At 39.6% G+C, this 19,268-nt stretch overlaps 4 protein-coding genes across 5 annotated transcripts in view; 3 read left to right on the forward strand and 1 right to left on the reverse strand.

Annotated features, from left to right (window-relative positions):
• The window catches only part of LOC116852631 (WD repeat domain phosphoinositide-interacting protein 3), a 5,430-nt gene extending 1,255 nt beyond the window's left edge, over window positions 1-4,175 (forward strand). The window contains exons 2-6 of the mRNA XM_032833176.1: window positions 637-813; window positions 1,585-1,842; window positions 1,920-2,121; window positions 2,208-2,431; window positions 2,543-4,175. Of these exons, the coding sequence (XP_032689067.1) occupies window positions 637-813; window positions 1,585-1,842; window positions 1,920-2,121; window positions 2,208-2,431; window positions 2,543-2,649 (968 nt within the window). The 3' untranslated portion in view covers window positions 2,650-4,175. The remainder of the gene's footprint in view (window positions 1-636; window positions 814-1,584; window positions 1,843-1,919; window positions 2,122-2,207; window positions 2,432-2,542) is intronic.
• LOC116852635 lies at window positions 3,610-8,057 on the reverse strand. Its single transcript, XM_032833182.1, has 6 exons — window positions 7,754-8,057; window positions 7,450-7,587; window positions 7,175-7,349; window positions 6,952-7,037; window positions 6,739-6,874; window positions 3,610-5,352 (listed from the first exon to the last, which is right to left on the reverse strand). Exons 2-6 carry the CDS (start codon window positions 7,528-7,530, stop codon window positions 5,162-5,164), a joined length of 669 nt encoding a protein of 222 aa, XP_032689073.1. The 5' UTR covers window positions 7,531-7,587; window positions 7,754-8,057; the 3' UTR covers window positions 3,610-5,161.
• A 2,730-nt stretch (window positions 8,058-10,787) lies between these two features.
• LOC116852624 (UPF0193 protein EVG1 homolog) lies at window positions 10,788-12,467 on the forward strand. Its single transcript, XM_032833153.1, has 5 exons — window positions 10,788-10,884; window positions 10,988-11,127; window positions 11,541-11,637; window positions 11,847-11,990; window positions 12,117-12,467. The coding sequence occupies exons 1-5, from the start codon at window positions 10,788-10,790 to the stop codon at window positions 12,341-12,343; spliced, it is 705 nt and encodes a 234-aa protein (XP_032689044.1). The 3' UTR covers window positions 12,344-12,467.
• Window positions 12,468-13,125: 658 nt separating this feature from the next.
• The window catches only part of LOC116852625 (sorting nexin-8-like), a 23,176-nt gene continuing 17,033 nt past the window's right edge, over window positions 13,126-19,268 (forward strand). The window contains exons 1-2 of one of the 2 annotated variants that reach the window (XM_032833154.1): window positions 13,126-13,488; window positions 15,564-15,691. In XM_032833154.1, coding sequence (XP_032689045.1) covers window positions 13,464-13,488; window positions 15,564-15,691 — 153 coding nt within the window. In that variant the 5' untranslated portion in view covers window positions 13,126-13,463. The remainder of the gene's footprint in view (window positions 13,489-15,563; window positions 15,692-19,268) is intronic. The other variant, XM_032833155.1, reaches the window with a different exon arrangement.

Raw genomic sequence — 19,268 nt, forward strand, 5'->3', positions numbered from 1 at the left:
TCTCTCTCTCTCTCTCTCTCTCTCTCTCTCTCTCTCTCTCTCTCTCTCTGTCTCTGTCTCTTTCTCTCTTTCGTCATTCCTAACCTCCTTCTCGCGCATCTTCATTTGGAGCGTCGATGTACGATCGTCGTCGATCGTAATCTCGTTACTTAATTAATCGCGAGCCATTCTACTTTGCGGAAGATGTTAATAACCTTCCGATCTGTTACTCGGAACATAATTCACTTGGAATCATATTGATAAAATATTTCCCCTCCTCTTCACCTATTAATAAGTTTTTCTATCCTGATTCTTGTATGAAATTGAATAAAGGCACGAAAGAGATCACCAGTGTGTTCATTTATTCCATCCTTTCTTCTTTTCCTGAGAAACGCTATGATTGCTGTGTAAAACAATTCCATGTTGATATCATATCTACACGTGTGACTCTATCGTGGTCATGTATTTCGTGTGTTTGTATTGTATTAATACATGCACGCGTGTATCGTAAATACACAGGCTGTAACAGTCTGATCAGTATTGCTAAGAAAAAGGATGTGCCATACAAGTGTACACACAGGCAGATAAGAATATCGCTTTTTTCACGTGATTTGTGTATACATGTGCTGACTCACATGTTCGCATATATTTTTTTAGGATGTTTCGCTTGTGGTATGGAAAATGGCTTCAGGGTGTATAATTGTGATCCGCTGAAGGAGAAAGAGAGGCACGATTTCAGCGATGGGGGTCTCGGATATGTAGAGATGCTCTTCAGGTGTAATTATTTAGCGCTAGTGGGTGGTGGAGCCAAACCAATGTATCCCACAAATAAAGGTTGGTATTTACAGAGAATACAATTTAAGTGAATGACCAAATTTTAAGAATGTATTCTGCCTATCTTACGAATAAAAAAAGATCTTTGGGTAAATATTCTTCTTGGATCTTGAGTAGAAACTCTTCTTTTCTGGAATAACGTATTTTTTATTTATGAAGAATTGTCACTGTCAAAACACTTAAATTTAATCAAATTTTAGGAATGTATTCTTTATCTTAAGAATGAAGAAAGATATTTGGTGGATTTAGAAACTTTTCCTTTTAGAATATTAACATATCTCTTGTGATAATTTAAATGGGATTTAGAAACTTTCCTTTTTTGGAATATTAACATACTTTTTATAACTGAAAAAGTTACTAAAATGATTTGTTAAATAGAATTATAAATACCCTTATTATTTTTTTACTGCCAGAAGAAATCACTTTTATGATGTTACTGTTGAGATATTTCAAAGTCACTGCTTTTTGTGATAAAATTCGAAATATTCCAAGAATTTTTAGACATTCGTCAAACTCAGACATTGGTGAAAGGCATACATGACTTCAGAAGGAAATCATGTAATTTCTGTAATGAAATATTCTTGTAACATTCCATTGTAGATCAAAAGCATTTATATCTTAGAAGAAAGATTCTAGATCTACATTTATATAATCCTTTTATCCTTAAAATAAGCAGAATCTATTTTTAACGTTTAGCCATCTACTTAAATTACACTCTGTACATTTCTTATATGTTGATGAACCGACAACAATCATGCTTTGCAATTGCAGTTATGATCTGGGATGACATAAAGAAGTCATCTGTGATCAACTTAGAATTTAACGCGCCCGTGAAAGGTGTGAAATTACGGAGGGACAGGATAGTGGTAGTGTTGGAAGGCGTTATAAAAGTTTACACATTTACACAGAATCCCCAGCAGTTACACGTGTTCGAGACTAATCCCAATCCACGTGGATTGTGCGTTTTATGCCCCAATAGTAACAACTCCCTACTTGCCTTCCCTGGACGAAAAAACGGCCACGTTCAAGGTAAGACCCATCGAGAAAATGCAATTAATACAGTTCACGCGTCACGATTCTGTAACATTCGCATCCTTGTATTTCAGTTATAGATCTGGCTAACACCGAGAAGCAACCCTTGAACATAGAAGCGCACGAGACGCCTTTATCTTGTATAGCTTTAAATCTGCAGGGCACCAGATTGGCTACTGCCTCCGAGAAGGGTACTTTAATAAGAGTGTTCGACACGCAAAACGGCAACATGATCAACGAGTTGAGAAGAGGAGCGAATCACGCGAATATTTACTGGTAAGCGCGAGAGGTGACATGATACGAGACAGGGACGAGCGTACGGTACGCGGGAAACGCGCGTTCTAAAGTAATTCTTACTTTAGCATAAACTTCAATCACGATTCCACGTGGCTGTGCGTCGCCAGCGATCACGGCACCGTGCACGTATTTGCCGTCGAAGATCAAAAGCTGAATCGTCAGTCTAGCTTAGCATCCGCCACGTTCCTGCCAAAGTACTTCAGCTCGAGCTGGAGCTTCTGCAAGTTTCAAGTGCCGGGCGGGCCGCAGTGCATGTGCGCGTTCGGCCAAGATAACAATAGCATCATAGGTAAGCAATGCTGAATTCGAAAGCAATGTAATTACATAGCAGTGCCGTCGCTTCACATGGCAAATCTCTCTTTTTCTGTCTCACGATTCGTTTTTGTGTCCTTTTGTGCAGTGATATGCGCAGACGGTAGTTATTACAAGTTCGTATTCAACAACAAGGGTGAATGCACGAGAGACCTTTACGCGCAATTCCTCGAACTGACTGACGAGAAAATGTGACTGGAGGACACGACGGCGGTGAACTAAGATACCGCACGGAGACGACTCTCGTGTCCCTTTGTTGTTGTCACCTGCATCATCGATGCCGCCCAATGAAGATCGGCCTTTACCAGGCGCAATGATACACGTGATGCTTATAAGGAACGTCAATTCAGTGAGATGTTGAGAGGAGAGATATAAGAGACGTCCGCTCCTTTTCGCGCCGGACGATATGATAGAGGACCAAACGAAGAGTTCTATTGATTGTTAGTGATGCCGATCGTTGGTGTGTTGTGCGCGGCTTTTCGACGAATACGGGAGCGTAAAGCTCGGCTACTAAACGTCGGTGGTGCGCTGCCTTATTCGGAAACGTCGACGATGAGAGATTTAACGCGTCGAAAACCGCGCCGCGAGACGTCTGATAAATGGCGATTATGTATGCGAACAAACCCGTTACGTGTAACGAGCCTACCCGCCGACGCCTATTAACAGAGAAGCGAATTTTCCAATGCAACAGACGGAAGGAATATCCACGAGCGACGCATCTCGTTGCCGCCGGGAACATTGCGAGTTGTATACTTGTTGGCGTGATACTCACATTTTTTCTTACACTTTAGATAAGAATGCTGCGTAATCGAAATCAAACATTGGTCATAAATATCATTGCGAGTCAGAGAACGCTGCTCATTACTTTTCTTTCTCGCTTGCGCGAAAAGAAGCCTTGCAATGCAAACCGTGTGTCCTTCCCTCCTGTTAATATCGTGTGTTTTCTAGTTATGAGAAAAATGAGATTTCTTTCGTTAAACGCGCTTTATGGAAGTCTGAAATCGACACGGAAGAAACGATTCCGTTAGTATAGCTGAATTTTCTGTTAACCTAGTTTCTGGGGATCAGACGAAAACTCGGTTTCAGCAACAGAAATATTTCTGCAGAGAAGGTTATCTGCTTAGCATTAATCGCTCTCAGTTATCTCAACCGAGCTGTATGTATATATATATATATATATATATATATATATATATATATATATATATATATATAAAACGCAGCTTTTGAATGTTTAGCTGAATGTTTTCAGTCGCAGTAATAAATTATTATTTCTTGTCAGCGAGTTTTCCGTCTGGTCTCCATTCAATCACACGAACTATAATGTTTTTCTTCCGAGCATATATGACGACTTTAGGTAGTTGATTGTCGTTACAGAGAGTATATTGTGTTTCTTAGCTGTTCGACGAACGCTCGCTCTCGTTCAAACGTCCGTTCGTTTTACAAACTGAATCGGTAATATGCGTCGCGTAGACGTATATACACACAGACACAGATACACAACATACACATACATATACATATAATATACATAAATATATACTTATTGGAGTATTGTAATTTTTTTTATTTTTACGTTTCTTTCGTACATTTAATATACATATACACATGAGATGACTACACTTCGTATCGGGATATTGCCGCAAATAACAAGGTTATAATTTCACAAACGAGTTGGGTTGAGATACGAAATAAAATTATTTATTATGTCACACCCGTAATAACCGATTCTTTCTTGTAAAATCAAGCTCCCGTCGTTTCTCCGATAATTTATCTACACGATTCATGGAAGCGCTACGGCTATGGATCGCGACTGACTGATTGATTGATTGATCGATCAATTGATTAACGGCCGTAACGCGAATCTCCCGGGCTCTTTTTATTCCGCGTTGTATCTTCGATGAAAGTCAGTCTTGCGCGCGAGAAGAAGTGCATACTACTCGCACAGCGATATGAAACTAATGCTGCAATTCTAAGCAAATATACGAGTAAATCGTAAAGTCGTAACTTACGAAAAAAACAAAAAAAAATCATAGATATTTACGAGTTATCATATGACATATCCGCAAAGAATTGCAGATCTACTCATAAGTTCTTACGAGTCTTATGAAAACAAGTTACGATTTTTACGATTTTGTTTAGAATTGCAGTATAACTCCGGAGTCGTGATAATTTCCTCAGCGTCGGAGTGCCCCCGACGTGTGTGTGTGTACAACAGATGTTGTACAATAATATACAATATGCAGTTCGTCAACTGAGATCTAAGCATAGCACTAAGACTCTATGTGCGTCGTATTAAAATGAGATCATATCGTGAATCGTCGTGTGTCAGCGCAAAAAACGTAAAACAGCGCGCAGCTTTTTAACGATAAGACGCGTGAGCGAGAAGAAAAACGTCGAAACGTTAGCACCTTGTTCTAGCAGAGTGTCTCTTGTTGAGTTTTGTACAGCGAAGTATCTCTTTTCGTTCCGATTACTCGCGACTGATTTCTCGTGTGTTGTGTTGCTTTTTTGAGTTAATACAACCACATAGAGTGCAAAATATATAGCTTCGCAATCGCCTCGAAATTATCGTCCCGACCATGATTGGACCCGCCTGCAAGCGCGCAACCTTTCCACGGAATTTTGCGCTTTCACGTGGCCACCGATCTTAATTCCCATCGTAAGGAGCGAATTCTTCGTTGCTACCTTTGCTATGACAACATCTCTAAACTTCGAAGGGCTTCTTCGCCGAGATCGGGATCATCTTCGGCACCTCAAACGCGGGCATAGCGCACTTCTTCTTCACGCAGTGCACCTCGTGCAGGAGCCCTTTCTTCGTCTCCAGCTTCTTATAAGTGCTGTACACCACGAACCAGATATAGAAATCCATGAGCAACGCGAAGAAGGCGGCTGTACCTGAGGATGTGACATCATTCTTCGTCACAGCGTAGAAAATATGCCATTTCACGTTACGCGATAATTTTATAAGTATACACGAAGAGAATATTGTAGTTTCTTTTTTTCATTTAAATTCTTTCCGATTTCACTATAGTAGCACAGAAACGTAGGCGCGCGCGCGCGCGCGCGCTGTCAGTTATATATAAATCTATCTTCTATCTATCTATCTATCTCGCTGAAGAACATATCTAGATAGCACAAGATCTGCAATGAATGTTTTGGAGATATTCTCGCAGGGACGTTCTCAGAACGTCTTTAGAGGATGCCCTGTAAACATTAGTGTTGTTCGGGTAATAAATTTCGTTAAAATTTTACTGTGTTTTGCTAAAAACAGAGTAAATTTTTTAATAACACATTTCATTTCCTAAAATATAGCCACTGAGAGAAAAAAACATTTAAAGATTTGTTAATATTTAATTTGGTAGGTACTAACAAAATATTTACTTAAATCTAAATTTTTTTACTTAAACAAAATAAATAATTGCTTTTTCACAAAGAACTAAGGTTTCTTTAAGGTCTGAAGAAAATGTATTTTCTTATTTGAAAATTTTTCATACTGGTATAAATAAATATATGCTGCTAGTACCCACCAAATAAATATTTACTAGTCCCTATTTTTTTCTCTTAATGCAGCACATATGAAATGAAAAGATTATTGTAGGAATGCCAATCTATTCTTCCGTTATACAATTCAATAATAATTTAAACTACAAAGTTCTCTTCATGTATAAGGTAACACGGTGCAAAAAGTTCAATTTGAAACAAAAAATTTATAAAAATGCAGAACCTGTAAGTGCCAAAGTGAGATAAACTTGCGCAAAAAGGAATATTAACAGTATTAATGTTATTCGATATTAATGTTATTTTTTTTGCGCAATTTCATCTTGCGTTGGTTTTCATAGATCTGGTCCAACTAATGCTAAATTTATCCTATGGTCCTGATCAAGTTGATCCTAATCAGATATTTGATTCGTATAAGACGATGTTATCCTAATTATTCTATAATCTTTATTATTAATAAAGTTTCGATTGCTATACTGTGTTACATGACTAATCTGATAACATCATTTTACGTAAACTAGATAAACTGATTGGGGTCAACTCAAGTACAGTACCACAGGATAGGTCTCTAATCGGGTCCACTTTTGTAATTTGATTTCATATTACAGAGTCTTTGACTCGTTCAATCAGAAACTTATGTCCATAATAACGATATTCTGTAATCGTGAGAAATAAAATCGTGTCTGATTGAGCATTCGGGTCGAGGACGAATCGTCGAGAAAATATGAAGGAAAGTCTCCCTGCGAGGGAGGTTTCCGTTAAGCGATTTTCACATTGACTTACGCTCGAAATAACTCGCTCTTCCCCCAAAAATAATGACGAGGGGGCAATTGTCGCCCACCATGAATAGCGAGATCGCTAGAGACGATATGGCAATTATCATGGACACCATCCAGGGTATCATACAATGACGATTATTCTGAAAGTAGAACACGCTGTAGAAAACCAGCCGGACATAGCTGTTCGATCGCTTGCGCTTTCAAGGATTCGAGTTACCGCCAGGGTTCCGTATAGGAGCATGATCGTGCTGATGAAATGCATTATCGCCACGGCGAAGGCGCCATATGTCGTATATATCATTTCTGCAAATAAATATCGTCTGGTCGAAAGTCACGATAACTACGACGATTAAAACGGAATGATGGCTTCTACTTATATCTTTTTTGGCGTGCAATGAGATATCATTGTACTACTGAGTGCAAATATTTCTGTAAATAACCGGTTGCGTTGTGGTGCGCGAGATCCATTCTTTTGGTGTTGAGATGGTTCGACGAGATCTCCTCCAAAGCCTCCCTCTCGAGGGCATCTTCGGTGTCCCTCACCACCATCGCTTGGATCCCTATCACGTGCGCCGTCGCCAAGACGAAGAATATTAGGATGAATCCGGTTATGAACTGCGCAAAATTTGTCGGAATTATTCTCTACGAGACGCATGCACGCACGCAAGCGAATTTTAAGCGCGCGCTAAGCTCAACCCGCAGGAGTTGCCGTTACCAATTGCAATATCGCGATCACCACCGTGCCCTGCTTCAGGCTCAAGTAGTGCAAGAAGTTGTTCAACAGTACGATCTTCATGTTGGCTCTTAACGGACTAACGTGAGTCGATTCTCTCTACTTTCTCAAACCCTCCTCCTAAAAATATCAGCGTTTTCATTGTTTATGTAAATTGCCTATTTACTTTCCTTATCACTTCGTGTCAATCGTACTAATTACTTCATACTCCGCATCAGTAGAGACAAGGAACAAGAGAGGCGACAGTGGGTGCGAAAGTAGGTGAAGCAGCACGTCGTCGGCTTACCTCGCAGGGTGCTCCAAATGTCGGTGAATGGCTGGACGGTCGCGGCTCGCGATCAATAACTTTTGCTGCCTGCTGCCGCGAAAACGAAACATGGGACGACTCTTGCGACGCGCTTCACCGTTTTCGTCTTGGCGTGCGCGACGAGAATTCACGCGAGTTGCGAGTGCGCGCTCGTCGTTCGCGAGGAATGCGAAAAACCGCGGCACGAAATGCGTATTTCGTCGGCGACAGCGAGGCGACTGCGATGCGCAAAACGCGAAGGTGACTGTAACCAAGGGTGGCAAACGACACCCCCTGCTACAGGATCGTTTGACGCGGGCTACGCAGGCGCGCCGCAGTTTGTAGCATTCTTCCAACTGCGTCTGCTTCGAATCGATCATCGTTTGTTTATACGCATTGTCGACGTTGATCAATTCGACTGGTTTTTCCTTAATATTTTCCTCTTTTTACTTGATACTATGATATAACTGATAAAGTAAATTGATATAACTGTCTAAATTTTCTGTAATGAAAAGTAACGGTATTTTCATTCAAGGCGACAGTGAAAATACTACCACTCGTAATCGCAAGAGTGAATATTCCGCTCAAGATCAGAGTGGATTCTGACTCCATACGGGCGGACGTTTCAATCGACCGAATATGTTCTTCTGACGGCTTCAGATTCACTCTTCAATTTTCAGTGAAAATATCCACTCAATGATTCAGAGTGGAGAATTCGCTCTATAGGAGCGAAAGATGACTCGAATTCGAGTGACTCGGCTGTCACTTTGCTTCCCGAGTGAATTTCATTCCAGGAAATTTAGGAAGACCATCTCACATCCTCGATGATGCAAACCGTAAAAAACATTTTGCACTTGTGTTGAAATTAATCCGCGTAGAAATCTTATTAAATTTTTCTAACACGCCCGTGTGTTAATTTAACATATTTGTCGTTGTGTTATTTTGACTATTTTTGAGATGATATTCACTATTTTTCTAAGTGTTCAAATAACATAATTTACACGTAAATGCATGAATTTTTCATGATATTTGTCGTTTTATATGTCAAATGTACAAATATGTTGTGTGTAAAGATACTTGTGTATCAAGTTAACAGAAAATTTTTCGCAGTATGATTTAATTTTAACGCGGCAAGTATGTTGATAACAAGTACCTTAATTTCGCTTAGATTTTATTTGTTTTCCTAAATAATTAATTAAATATGAGAGCATATTTAGTCTGTAACTGTTATTTGGATTTGTCATTTTCCATTAAATTTCTATTAAAAACTTCTAGGAAGTATATGTGTGTGTGTTTGGTTATCAAAAGTTTTCTTTTATTTTATTTGATACAGGCAAATATGCAGTATAATGCTCTCATCTTGGATTTTTTTTTCAAACTTTGTTTCACTTTGACTTTTGACATAAGGATTTTTACTATGCGATTTCTTGCTTCTAATGTCATCAAACAAGGACAGAAAAAGTGAACATACAGAAGCTTTAAGCGCCGCTTTATACGCGTATACGCGTATACGCGTTTTCGTCTCGCGATAGTGTGCGGGTTGTGCAACGCCGCAACAATGTCTCGTTTACTGAATTTTGCAATCCTAAAATCCCGGGATTTATGATGTTGAATCCAGGATCTTGAGATTGGAATCCCTAGTGTCGTGTCAGATGAATGCCAAGCGGAATGCTTTGTATCGACCCCGGGGCTTATTTGTATTATTTGCACCGGATGAGGAGGGGCAACGGTGGAGACGGGCATACATACATAGCAGGTCTTAAAGGATAGCAACCTTTGACTTTGAGAAACTGACAACTGTGCCATTTGGTACAGTAACTATGTTTCTCTTTGTAGTCGCCGTGCGCTCGGACCGCGCCAGAAATGTCGCTTCCGAACGGCATCTCTGAGCGTTATCTCTGAGTCTCGTGAACGTGGAGCGTCAGGTAGCTTAGAGCGTCAGGTAACTTAGAGCGTCAGGTAACTTAGAGCGTCAGGTAACTTAGAGCGTCAGATAGTTTAGAATAGTCGCCCGGCAAGCGAAAGACCCGGGGTTCGAGTCCCGACCTAGCAAATCGCACTATTTTTCTCTTTCCGGAATGAAAAAGACGCAGGTCCCAAACGCACGGCGTCCTGCCGCCACCTAATACTCCCTCCTTCTATGGTGCCAAGCGGAATGTTTATTGGCAGATCTTATACCTGTAAGACCGGTGCTCACTGTGCGTAGAGCGATGACGACACAAACTTTTAGTATTGGATACCATTTTATAATAATCGTACATAAATGATCTGTTTTTGGTGCATTTTTGCATGGCACGTTAAACTCTTCTTATTCTGCATGCGTGTATTGCACACATCGCACACAAACATTTTGTCCTTGCGCGCCGCGCCCTTATGTTTTTTCAAGTCCTCCATTAACAAAAATTCACACTCGCAGTGCTGGCAAATTGATATAACATGTGTTGTCCTGGTGAACCTCTTCGTGGCGTTACTCGTTCACTTATTGCAATATTCGATAGATCGGTAAATATGTAGTATTCAAAAATCAATTCTACGCATTAAAATATACAAATTTACAAAGTTTGAAAAAAATCCAAGATGAGAGCGTTATACTGCACATGTATCTTTGATATATTTTACCTGGCACAACAAATCTCTGTTGCATTAACCTAATAGTTACCGTAAGAAGAATGATAATTCGTGATGTCGTTTGCGACAAGTGTACGTACTCGACGGAATCGCAATCAGCAGAAAGAGGCTCGCGAATTGCCGTCGAGGCTATTATACGCCCACTCGTCGGGGTAATAGACCGCGATGTCGAATTCCGATTTGGAAGTTAGTTCGATCGAGTTGAGTCATCTTTCCAAGTAGTCATAGAAACGCGACGCGCCTCGTTACGACTCGTTAGATTAGCCGAGGGCCAAGAGTGGGATGGATGAACGTGTATTGTGATTGTCGCTTCAGCCAGCCGTAGCTCGCTCATGACAGTTCACTCGGTAATTGACGCAATCGTACGCGCAATCCTCGAGAGTCGCAAGCTTGTCGGCGAGAATCAATGGATCGAAGGTATCAGAAGGTTGGTCTGGGGGTGGGCGCGTTTCACAACCCCCCGAGAGCCAAATATAGCGACGACACCCGAAATCTAATTAAACGTAAGTAAATAATAACCAACTCGCGCAAAACGTCGAACATGTTGACGGAAGACCTCTTCCCTCACGTCACTCACTTTTAACGTCTGACAATTTTAAACGTTAGTGTTAATGGAGGAATCTAAGTTAACAATGTTGCAAAGGAAAACGATCCAGGAGGCTGTAGACAAGGGTGAGTCGTTACCGCCGTCTGTCGATCGAAGAAAGACCAAGGACACCGACAATAAAACGATCGAACATTATTGTGTAAATATCGCGACGCTGCGAAAAAACGTGCGCGGAAAAAAACATTTGGTTGAATTAGTCAAATGTCTGGTTGAAATATGAGCAAACTGGAATTCCGTTTCAAGTTACACAGAATTTTTTGCTCAAGTTAACAAGATTCTGATTATCCAAAGAATATTTCTAATTAACCAGAACTTACTACTGTTTAAGCTGGATATTTATAAGTTTTGGTTACTAGAAATCTTATTACTAGAAAATTAAACTAGAAATTTTATTAGGTCAACCAAAATCTTGTTAACATGAAACAGAATTTTTTTCAATTTCAATTCGGGTTCGTTCAAATTTTACCAGACATTTGATTCATTCAGACAAATCTCTTGTTCCGTGTGGTAAAAAAACGAAATGATATTTCCATGGTGTTTTTCCCCATGTAGGTTAAAACACCGAGTACTTGGAAGAGACGTTCGCAGGACACGATTATCAGCAGCGGCGCTTACGAGAGGGAGCAATACAGGAGAACAGCGCCATTACGTAAAAAATGATAAAAAATTCTTCAAGTATAGATTATAAAGAAAAGCCAATAAGAACTCCGTAAAAATGTCGATTGCGAAATCCTTTACTTGATAATAGTTATTTACTAAAAATTCTTTCCTTATTAATTACTCGAAAATGCGCAACGCGCGCAAAGCAACACTAATTCTAACTAACACTAATTAATTTTCGTTTGTTCTCACAAACAGCCAACAAAGATAAACAAAAGCGTCACTTGGCATGCATGATGGCTTTTGGCAAAGATATGCCGGAGACTCCTCATGGTCCCAAGATCCTTCATCGAGCTAAACGAGAACCACGGGTACCCGAGAACGTGAATCCCCTAGATGAGGGTAAGTCACAATCGAATAATGTAAAACGTTGCGAGAGCAATGTAGGACGTTGCGAGACAAATTGGAAGCTTTTCGGAACGAGTCGTCGACAACACACGCGATCATGTCTCGTCTTGTTTTCCGCAGTGATAGAATCGATTCAAGAGAGAATGGAGTTCTTGAACGACATGGAAAGTCTTGGGATGGGGAAGAAATATCGACCGATAATACAGCAGGAGATAGCGCAGAAAATACGACTGATTGAGTCGATGGAGAAGCAAATGCCCGACGAAGCGCGAGAAAAGATCTTGGGATTCAAGTATGAAAAACCACCGCCAAAACCATTCCCTATGGGAGACTTGGATGAAAATTAATCTGCACGACTCACCGTCGTGATTTCATTGTGTATGCTTGTTCAGTTTAATAATCTGCGGGTAAATTTCAACGAGAAAACGTAAAACGTATTCAAATATTACTCGGCAAGAAAAATTAATTTATAAAAACCAATTTTAAAAAATTAATTTTATTGTAAATTTTATTTTTGAAAAAATTTTTTTAATTCTATAATTAAAGTTTCTTAAATTTAAAAGTTAATTTTTTTCTTAAATTGATTTTAAATTAATTTTCTTGAGTTTCATTTTTTCTTTAAAATTAATTATCTAGGATAAATCTTAGAAAAATTAATTCTTTAAGAAAATTTAAAGAATTTAAGAAGAAAATGTATGAAAATATTAATTTTCTAAACAATTATCTTAAAATTTACTTTCTTTATTGAGTAATATTCGAACTGCGTTTTTAAGAAAATTTTAGATAAATATCTTTATATGCTAGATTATGTAATTTTTTCCAGTAGAATTTCCTCTCTTTTGTCATATTTTGTGATTGCACGGAAATTAATCTATTTGTAACATATTTATTTATTCCACACATAAAAGTTTGTATTATGGGGCACGAATAAACACGAGCTGGTCAGCTTGACAGCAATTATCCCGGTGATTGTTCCTCAGATTAAAGAGATGCGTAACCTTCAGGCCTCGTGACGCACCTCGACATCTCGTAAACTCCGCGCCGCGGTCTGACGCGTCCGTTGCTTTATGCGGCTTCCGCCAGTGGTCGCGGTGGTCACGCGCGAACACCACGTTCCAGTTTGTTCCAGTTCCACACTATCCCCCGTCGTCAGTCTTGCGCCGTGCAGCGGTGGTGTACGTAGCGCGATTATATTTCCGTATGTCGGCCACGCGTCGTCGACGTGTGTAAGAAAAAGTCCGTCGTCGCGTCGTGACGTGTCCAAACGTCGTTCGTGCGTACCCGAGGACCACGATTTGTGCGCGAGTGCACGCGGTCGGCCGTGTTTCAAAGTCGTGTACGCGCGCGCGATCGGAACCGGGGTCTAACCTCAAAGCGTGCTGCTGTCGCCGCCGCCGTCGCCGCCCGCGACGTTTGACCCCGCCGAGGCGCTCGCCGGGACCGCCGATGATCCACGGATGATCCAACATGGCGTCGACCGATCTGTCGTTCGGTAAATGATGAGCCTGCGACGCCCCGTAACAGCTCGTGACAAGGTCTTCCCGCGAGGTCAACCGGTTTGCGAGAGAACGTCGGCGAGAGTGCTGTCACCGCATCTCGCCGGCGCGACGCCGCTCGAAAACGCCCGGATATGTTACGCGCTCTTTTCTTATCGGTCTAATCAAAATATGGGACAGATCGAACGGATGTTTCCTTCGCCGTTTGTTCTCCGCGCGTCGTCAAACGAGTCTCGCCACGGGACATATGGTCCTTTTGCCTCCTTCTTCTTCCATTTTCTTTTTATCTTTCGCCCGCGCGCTTTCCAGGTAAGACGCGTTCGTGGCGGCCGTTGATAATCAGCTGATCTCGCGTTTGACATTCGCGACGGAATCGCGCATGCATGGCGATGTCTTGATAACGGTAACGACACACGCACGAACGTCCCGCCGTAATCCGTGTGTTGGAATAGTAACTTGTCGTGGTGGAGATTTGCTGTCCGGATTCGCGGCGCATTAAATTTATTCTAAACTTCGCGTCAGAGGCAAATAAATACGCGATTTTAGATCGTCTATGTTAACATCTGTCATTTTTATGTACGGAATATTTCACAAGCGACGATTTCGTCACGACACAAATTTGCTCGATCACCATTTCTCTTGTAACAGTTGCAAAGTATGGATTTCTTCTTGCGTAAAATATAAACATTACAATAAATGTAAATGTCCCAGTAACTAAACACGTCCTAATGACTGAAACATATGATATATTTGTATTTAATACTGCTAAAAAAAGCCGTTGGAATTTTGTTAAGAGATATTTCTTTACGTCAATTTATAATATTCTTTAATGGACATTTAATTGTTGTCTTGTACTACTCGTACAATTAGGACCGTACAATTAGGACACGATTTATTTTTCAGTTCAATCACTAGTACAACCAACATTATTTAATATATTCCATTAGAATTGTATAATCGATATTTATTACTTTACTTCCTATTATTTTTCGACCGCTGACAAACCGAAGTTTAATATAAACGTTAATTTTATTAACAATTACATTATTCATTAATAAAAGTGTAAAATTGATCGCGTAAAATTTGTTATTAGTTTAATTATTGGGACATTTATCTTACGTTCAGCAATTATTCATTCGAATAAGATTTCATCTGTTTGCACACTTGAGGCAAATCTAAAAAAGAGTCATAATAAGATTTAACAACATGTGAATGTCTAAGTACTAATAACCGTTATTTGAAACTTTACAAAATATTCAGATTTGAATTTAAAGTTAGATTTGAGTTTCTCTTATTTTAATCATATATTACATATTATATTAAATTTATAGTCACGATTTAATTGAAAAACTCACATCTAACTTGAATAACTTCCCTCAAGCGAGTTGCTTAGATTTTTCGAGTTCGATTTTTTTTTTAAGTTTTTCGGTTGAATTATAATATATATATAAAATCTCGATTTAACCAGAAAATTCTTTCATCTAACTCCGAATTCAAATCTGAATATCTCACTAGAGAGACGAGTTTCTAGTAATAATTATTAATACGGACTTCAGTATCTCAAGTGAGACAAGTTTCAAGTAACGACGATCAATATAGGTCTAAGTATTTCACCTGAGGCAAGTTTTAACGACTATTAGTAAAAAACTTTACGAGCGATTTGCTCGTAAAATTTTTTAAAATTCAAACGCGAATCCTAGTCGCGCCGGGCATCTCGCGCGTCCCCGAGACTCTTAATTAACACATTCGCATGCCAATTTGAGATGATAAGAAGTGGCGGTGATCTTGCGAAACTCATAAAGAGGCGCGCGCGGAGGAAAAACGCGGGGAGAGTGAAACTCGCGAGCTTCCTTTTTAACAAAAGCGCACGTTCGTTCGCGGAACACGACCGGTGCACGAATGTATACTCCGTGGTTTCGCCACGCGTTCGCGACGAGAGCGGTCGCGCGGCTGAGAACGAAGCCGCCGTCGCCGCCGTCGCCGCCGCTCTCGAAGGCCTCTCTCGTTAGGTCGTCGCGCACTCGCGTCGGGAATCTGTCTCTTACGTCTTTCTCTCCCGCACAAATACCAGGCTCCATACCGGCGTTCTACAGAGAGGTCCACGAGAAGATTTGCTCGCCTACCAGCGGCAACGTGGAGCGCGAGGTGTTCAAGTCCCTACTCGTCAAGTCGCAGCTGAGCAGCTCCGTACTTAGCCAGGTACGGCGATCTCTTCGATTTTTGAATTCAATTTCGGTCAGCGTTGGACACCGATCGATCAAAGTGTCAGGCGACTAAAATAATCAATAAACAGAATTAATTAATCATCACATATAAGGACACAGATGACTCAGTCGATTGATGAAATTGTACACGCGGTTACATATACACTGAAAAGAAATACCTGAAGAATAAAAAAATATTTATTTTCTCCGTGGATATTAATGATATATTTACTTAAATCTAAATTTTTTTGTTTAGGTAAAATAAATATTCAGTAAACAATTTTTTTCGTGAAAAGCAACGGTTTTAAGAACATACAATATATATATTCTCATTTTAAAAAAATATCTTCTCAATATAAAAATATATATTAGTATGTATAAATATGTATAATTAATATGTATAAATGTGTATTAATATATATGTATATTAATACAAGTAAATTAATACTCATTGAATAAATATTTCTTATTTCTTATTTCTTATTTCTTATTTCTTATTTCTTATTTCTTATTTCTAGATATTTTTTTTAAGTATATAATGATTCATTTATTTCGATTATTGATTTGTTGATTATTTTAGTCAAATAAACGTTTGATCGATTAATCTCCAACACTTATTTTGATGTCCTTGTGTAATACATTTTTTTTTTCATTTATTTTAGTATATAATTTATGAATTTATATTTGCTATGTATTATATATATATTTTTTTTTGTATGATTTATGTCTTTGTATGTTATATACAATTGATTTACGTATTACATATCTTTTAATGATTTAATTTTTTATACACATAATTGATTTACATATTACATATTTTTTAACGTATCTACGTATATTATGAATATAATAATAATAAAAAATTCTCTGCACATATAAATTATTATTGTTATAAATTACACAGACCATGTGGATTATAATTCATGCGGACACTATGGCTGGATTCTTTACTGAGCCATTGTAACGGAAAAAACCGTTAGTTTTCTCGCCTGGCAAGAAAGAGAGAGAGAGAGAGAGAGAGAGAGAGAGAGAGAGAATAAATTTATTAAAAAAAGCGAAGGTTGCATGAGAGACGAGGAAGGCATTCCGTTGGGTTGTCACAAACAAGTTCATCGCGCTGTAGAGTAAGCCCGACAGCGAGCTTAAAACACAGCAGGTGTGCTCTCTCGCAGGTTTCGTTTTCCAATGTGACCTTTCCCAAGCGGAACCTGCGTATCTCTCTCCGATCTATCGCGATCGTGTACAAGGTATCGTGAAAATGTGCCGTAGCGCGGAACTTATTCTCTCGCTAAGGCGAGGAGTGCTCGCTTGTTTCGCGTCGCGGGGGAGAAATTTGCATTTCTCTGTTCCGACGTCTAAAATGATCGAAATCAGCCGGCTCGTGCGTTTCGCCTGTTCGTTCCCATTCCTCGAGGATTATCCTCGGCCACTTCCCACCGTCGTTTTCAAGATTACCGGGAAAACGCACGCGGGAAAACGCGGTTAATCCGGTCATTCATTCAGCTTTCTAGCTGGAACTAATGACGAGGCAGTTTACGCTTCGCAGCTCATTTTTCCGTGACCGCAATAGCGCGACGGAAAAATGTACCGCGCGTTAGACAAGGATCAACGGTGCGGAAGTGGCGAGAAACGCGTCACTCGTGTGTCGAGACGCGCTCAGATTTGGTAATGCGCTTGCTCGTCTGACGTTGACTGACGTTGCTCGTGACGATAGAGGCGAGAATTGTCGCTTGATTAGTAAACTTGACAAGGACAATCTGAAAATTCGCATGGTGGTAGCGCGAGACATCTTGGGATCGTTTAAGCAGTCGTTCCATTCCTATCTTTCGATGATTGAGGTCGTGAATCACATCATCGACGTTTAGACGGGTACACTACCGGATTGCGCTGAGAGGACAATTATCCTGACAGGGGATAATTCGCCGGGACTCTGCTACAAAGTGCTTCTATTGTCGTCACGATGCCGTGCCGCACGCGTATGCATTTCGGCCGTTTAACGTCGCGACATCTCGCTCCTTCGGGGAAAATTGCCACGACTGTAACGTCATGGTCATTTGCGGCGATAATGTGACAAGCCAACTGATGCTTCTAGGAAGATTCACGCGTGCTTTATTACTTATCGGACTCGGGATTGTAGCACACGTGCGTCATTTCAATATCTCTTTCAGTTCGTCACGAAAAGGAAAAGCGCGCACAGCTGTGCGGCACACCTCATGCGTATTGTGAGCAATAAAACGCGAGTGTTGTAATTGTCTGAGAGCTCGATTTTGTCATTATTGCATTCAATGTAGAGAGATGAGAAAAATTTATGATAAAAATGATATGTTAAATTTTGGCTGAGAACATGTTGGAGTTCTGAGTGAATTTATTATTCCTCGTTTAGTATACAAAACGATTGGTTCAGTTAATATAATAAGAATGTAACGCGTCTTAGTCGAAGGAAATACAATTTCTGCTTTTTATGAGCTGAATTCAATTCTCAAGAGTCAGAGACTACGTCTCCCTCAACCAAAACGCACTTAATTGTGTCATTATCACGTCAATTCAACCAATTTACTTTCTTCGTGCATGCTAATTATATTTTAGAAACTTAAACATACCGTTACAATTTATGATATTCCTTAGCAAGGCAAACTCTACTGACAGTCTATTCCAGCATTACTAGGAGACATAGTAAAATTGAAGAGAATTTATATTGTGAAGGAAAAGTTATAAAATATTCTCTCCATATGGATTACAAATTATTTGTTCACTAAATAATCGCTGTTATCATCTACTTTGATCAACGTTTTAGTGATACTCGTATATTTTTATCATAAAAGATGAAGGATGTACTATTGAGGAAGATATTGAAAACTGAACCAAATATTTTGACTGACCAACGATGTACGACATACAGAGAGAATATTATAGTTTTATCCATATAAGTTTTTTCCAATGTTACTATGTTTTTAATAACGCAAGAATGGACACAATAAAATCTATCTCAAACGTAAAAAACGTAGTAAATTTTTTAATAGTACGTTTCAATTCCTAAAATACAGTGAGAAAAAAGTACTTGGAAATTTATTTGTGAGATACAAAATTTATTTCCGTGAAGCTTTTATTTCGCAAATACATTTTCTAGCATTTTTCTCAGTGTATATGAAAAAAGAGATAGCTGTGGCAGCAAAAATCTGTGTGTAATAACTGAATCTTGCAAGAGATATGGATATCTAAAAGTACAATTGTCAGTAGATAGTAGGCATATACGAGGGTGGTCTGAAAAGTTTCCGACCTAACAAAGATACAAGTCATTTTTTCTGAAAATTGTTTTTTATTTTTCAACATAGTCTCCTTGTAAATCTACACACTTCTCCCAGCGATGCTCCCATCTCTGTAACCCGTCGAAATAGTACTCGGCGTTTTTCTCTGCAAAATAATTGTTCACGAAGGTGATTGCCTCTTCATTTGACGAAAATCTCTGTCCTCCGAGCGCAATTTTTAGATGAGGGAACAAAAAGAAGTCGCTTGGGGCTAGATCTGGTGAGTAAGGTGGATGGTCAAGCAGTTCAAACCGTAATTCGTGGATT

The sequence above is a fragment of the Odontomachus brunneus genome, unplaced genomic scaffold (genome assembly GCF_010583005.1).
Source record: "Odontomachus brunneus isolate Ranch 3 - 2012 unplaced genomic scaffold, Obru_v1 Obru_scaffold_242, whole genome shotgun sequence".
NCBI lineage: Eukaryota > Metazoa > Arthropoda > Insecta > Hymenoptera > Formicidae > Odontomachus > Odontomachus brunneus.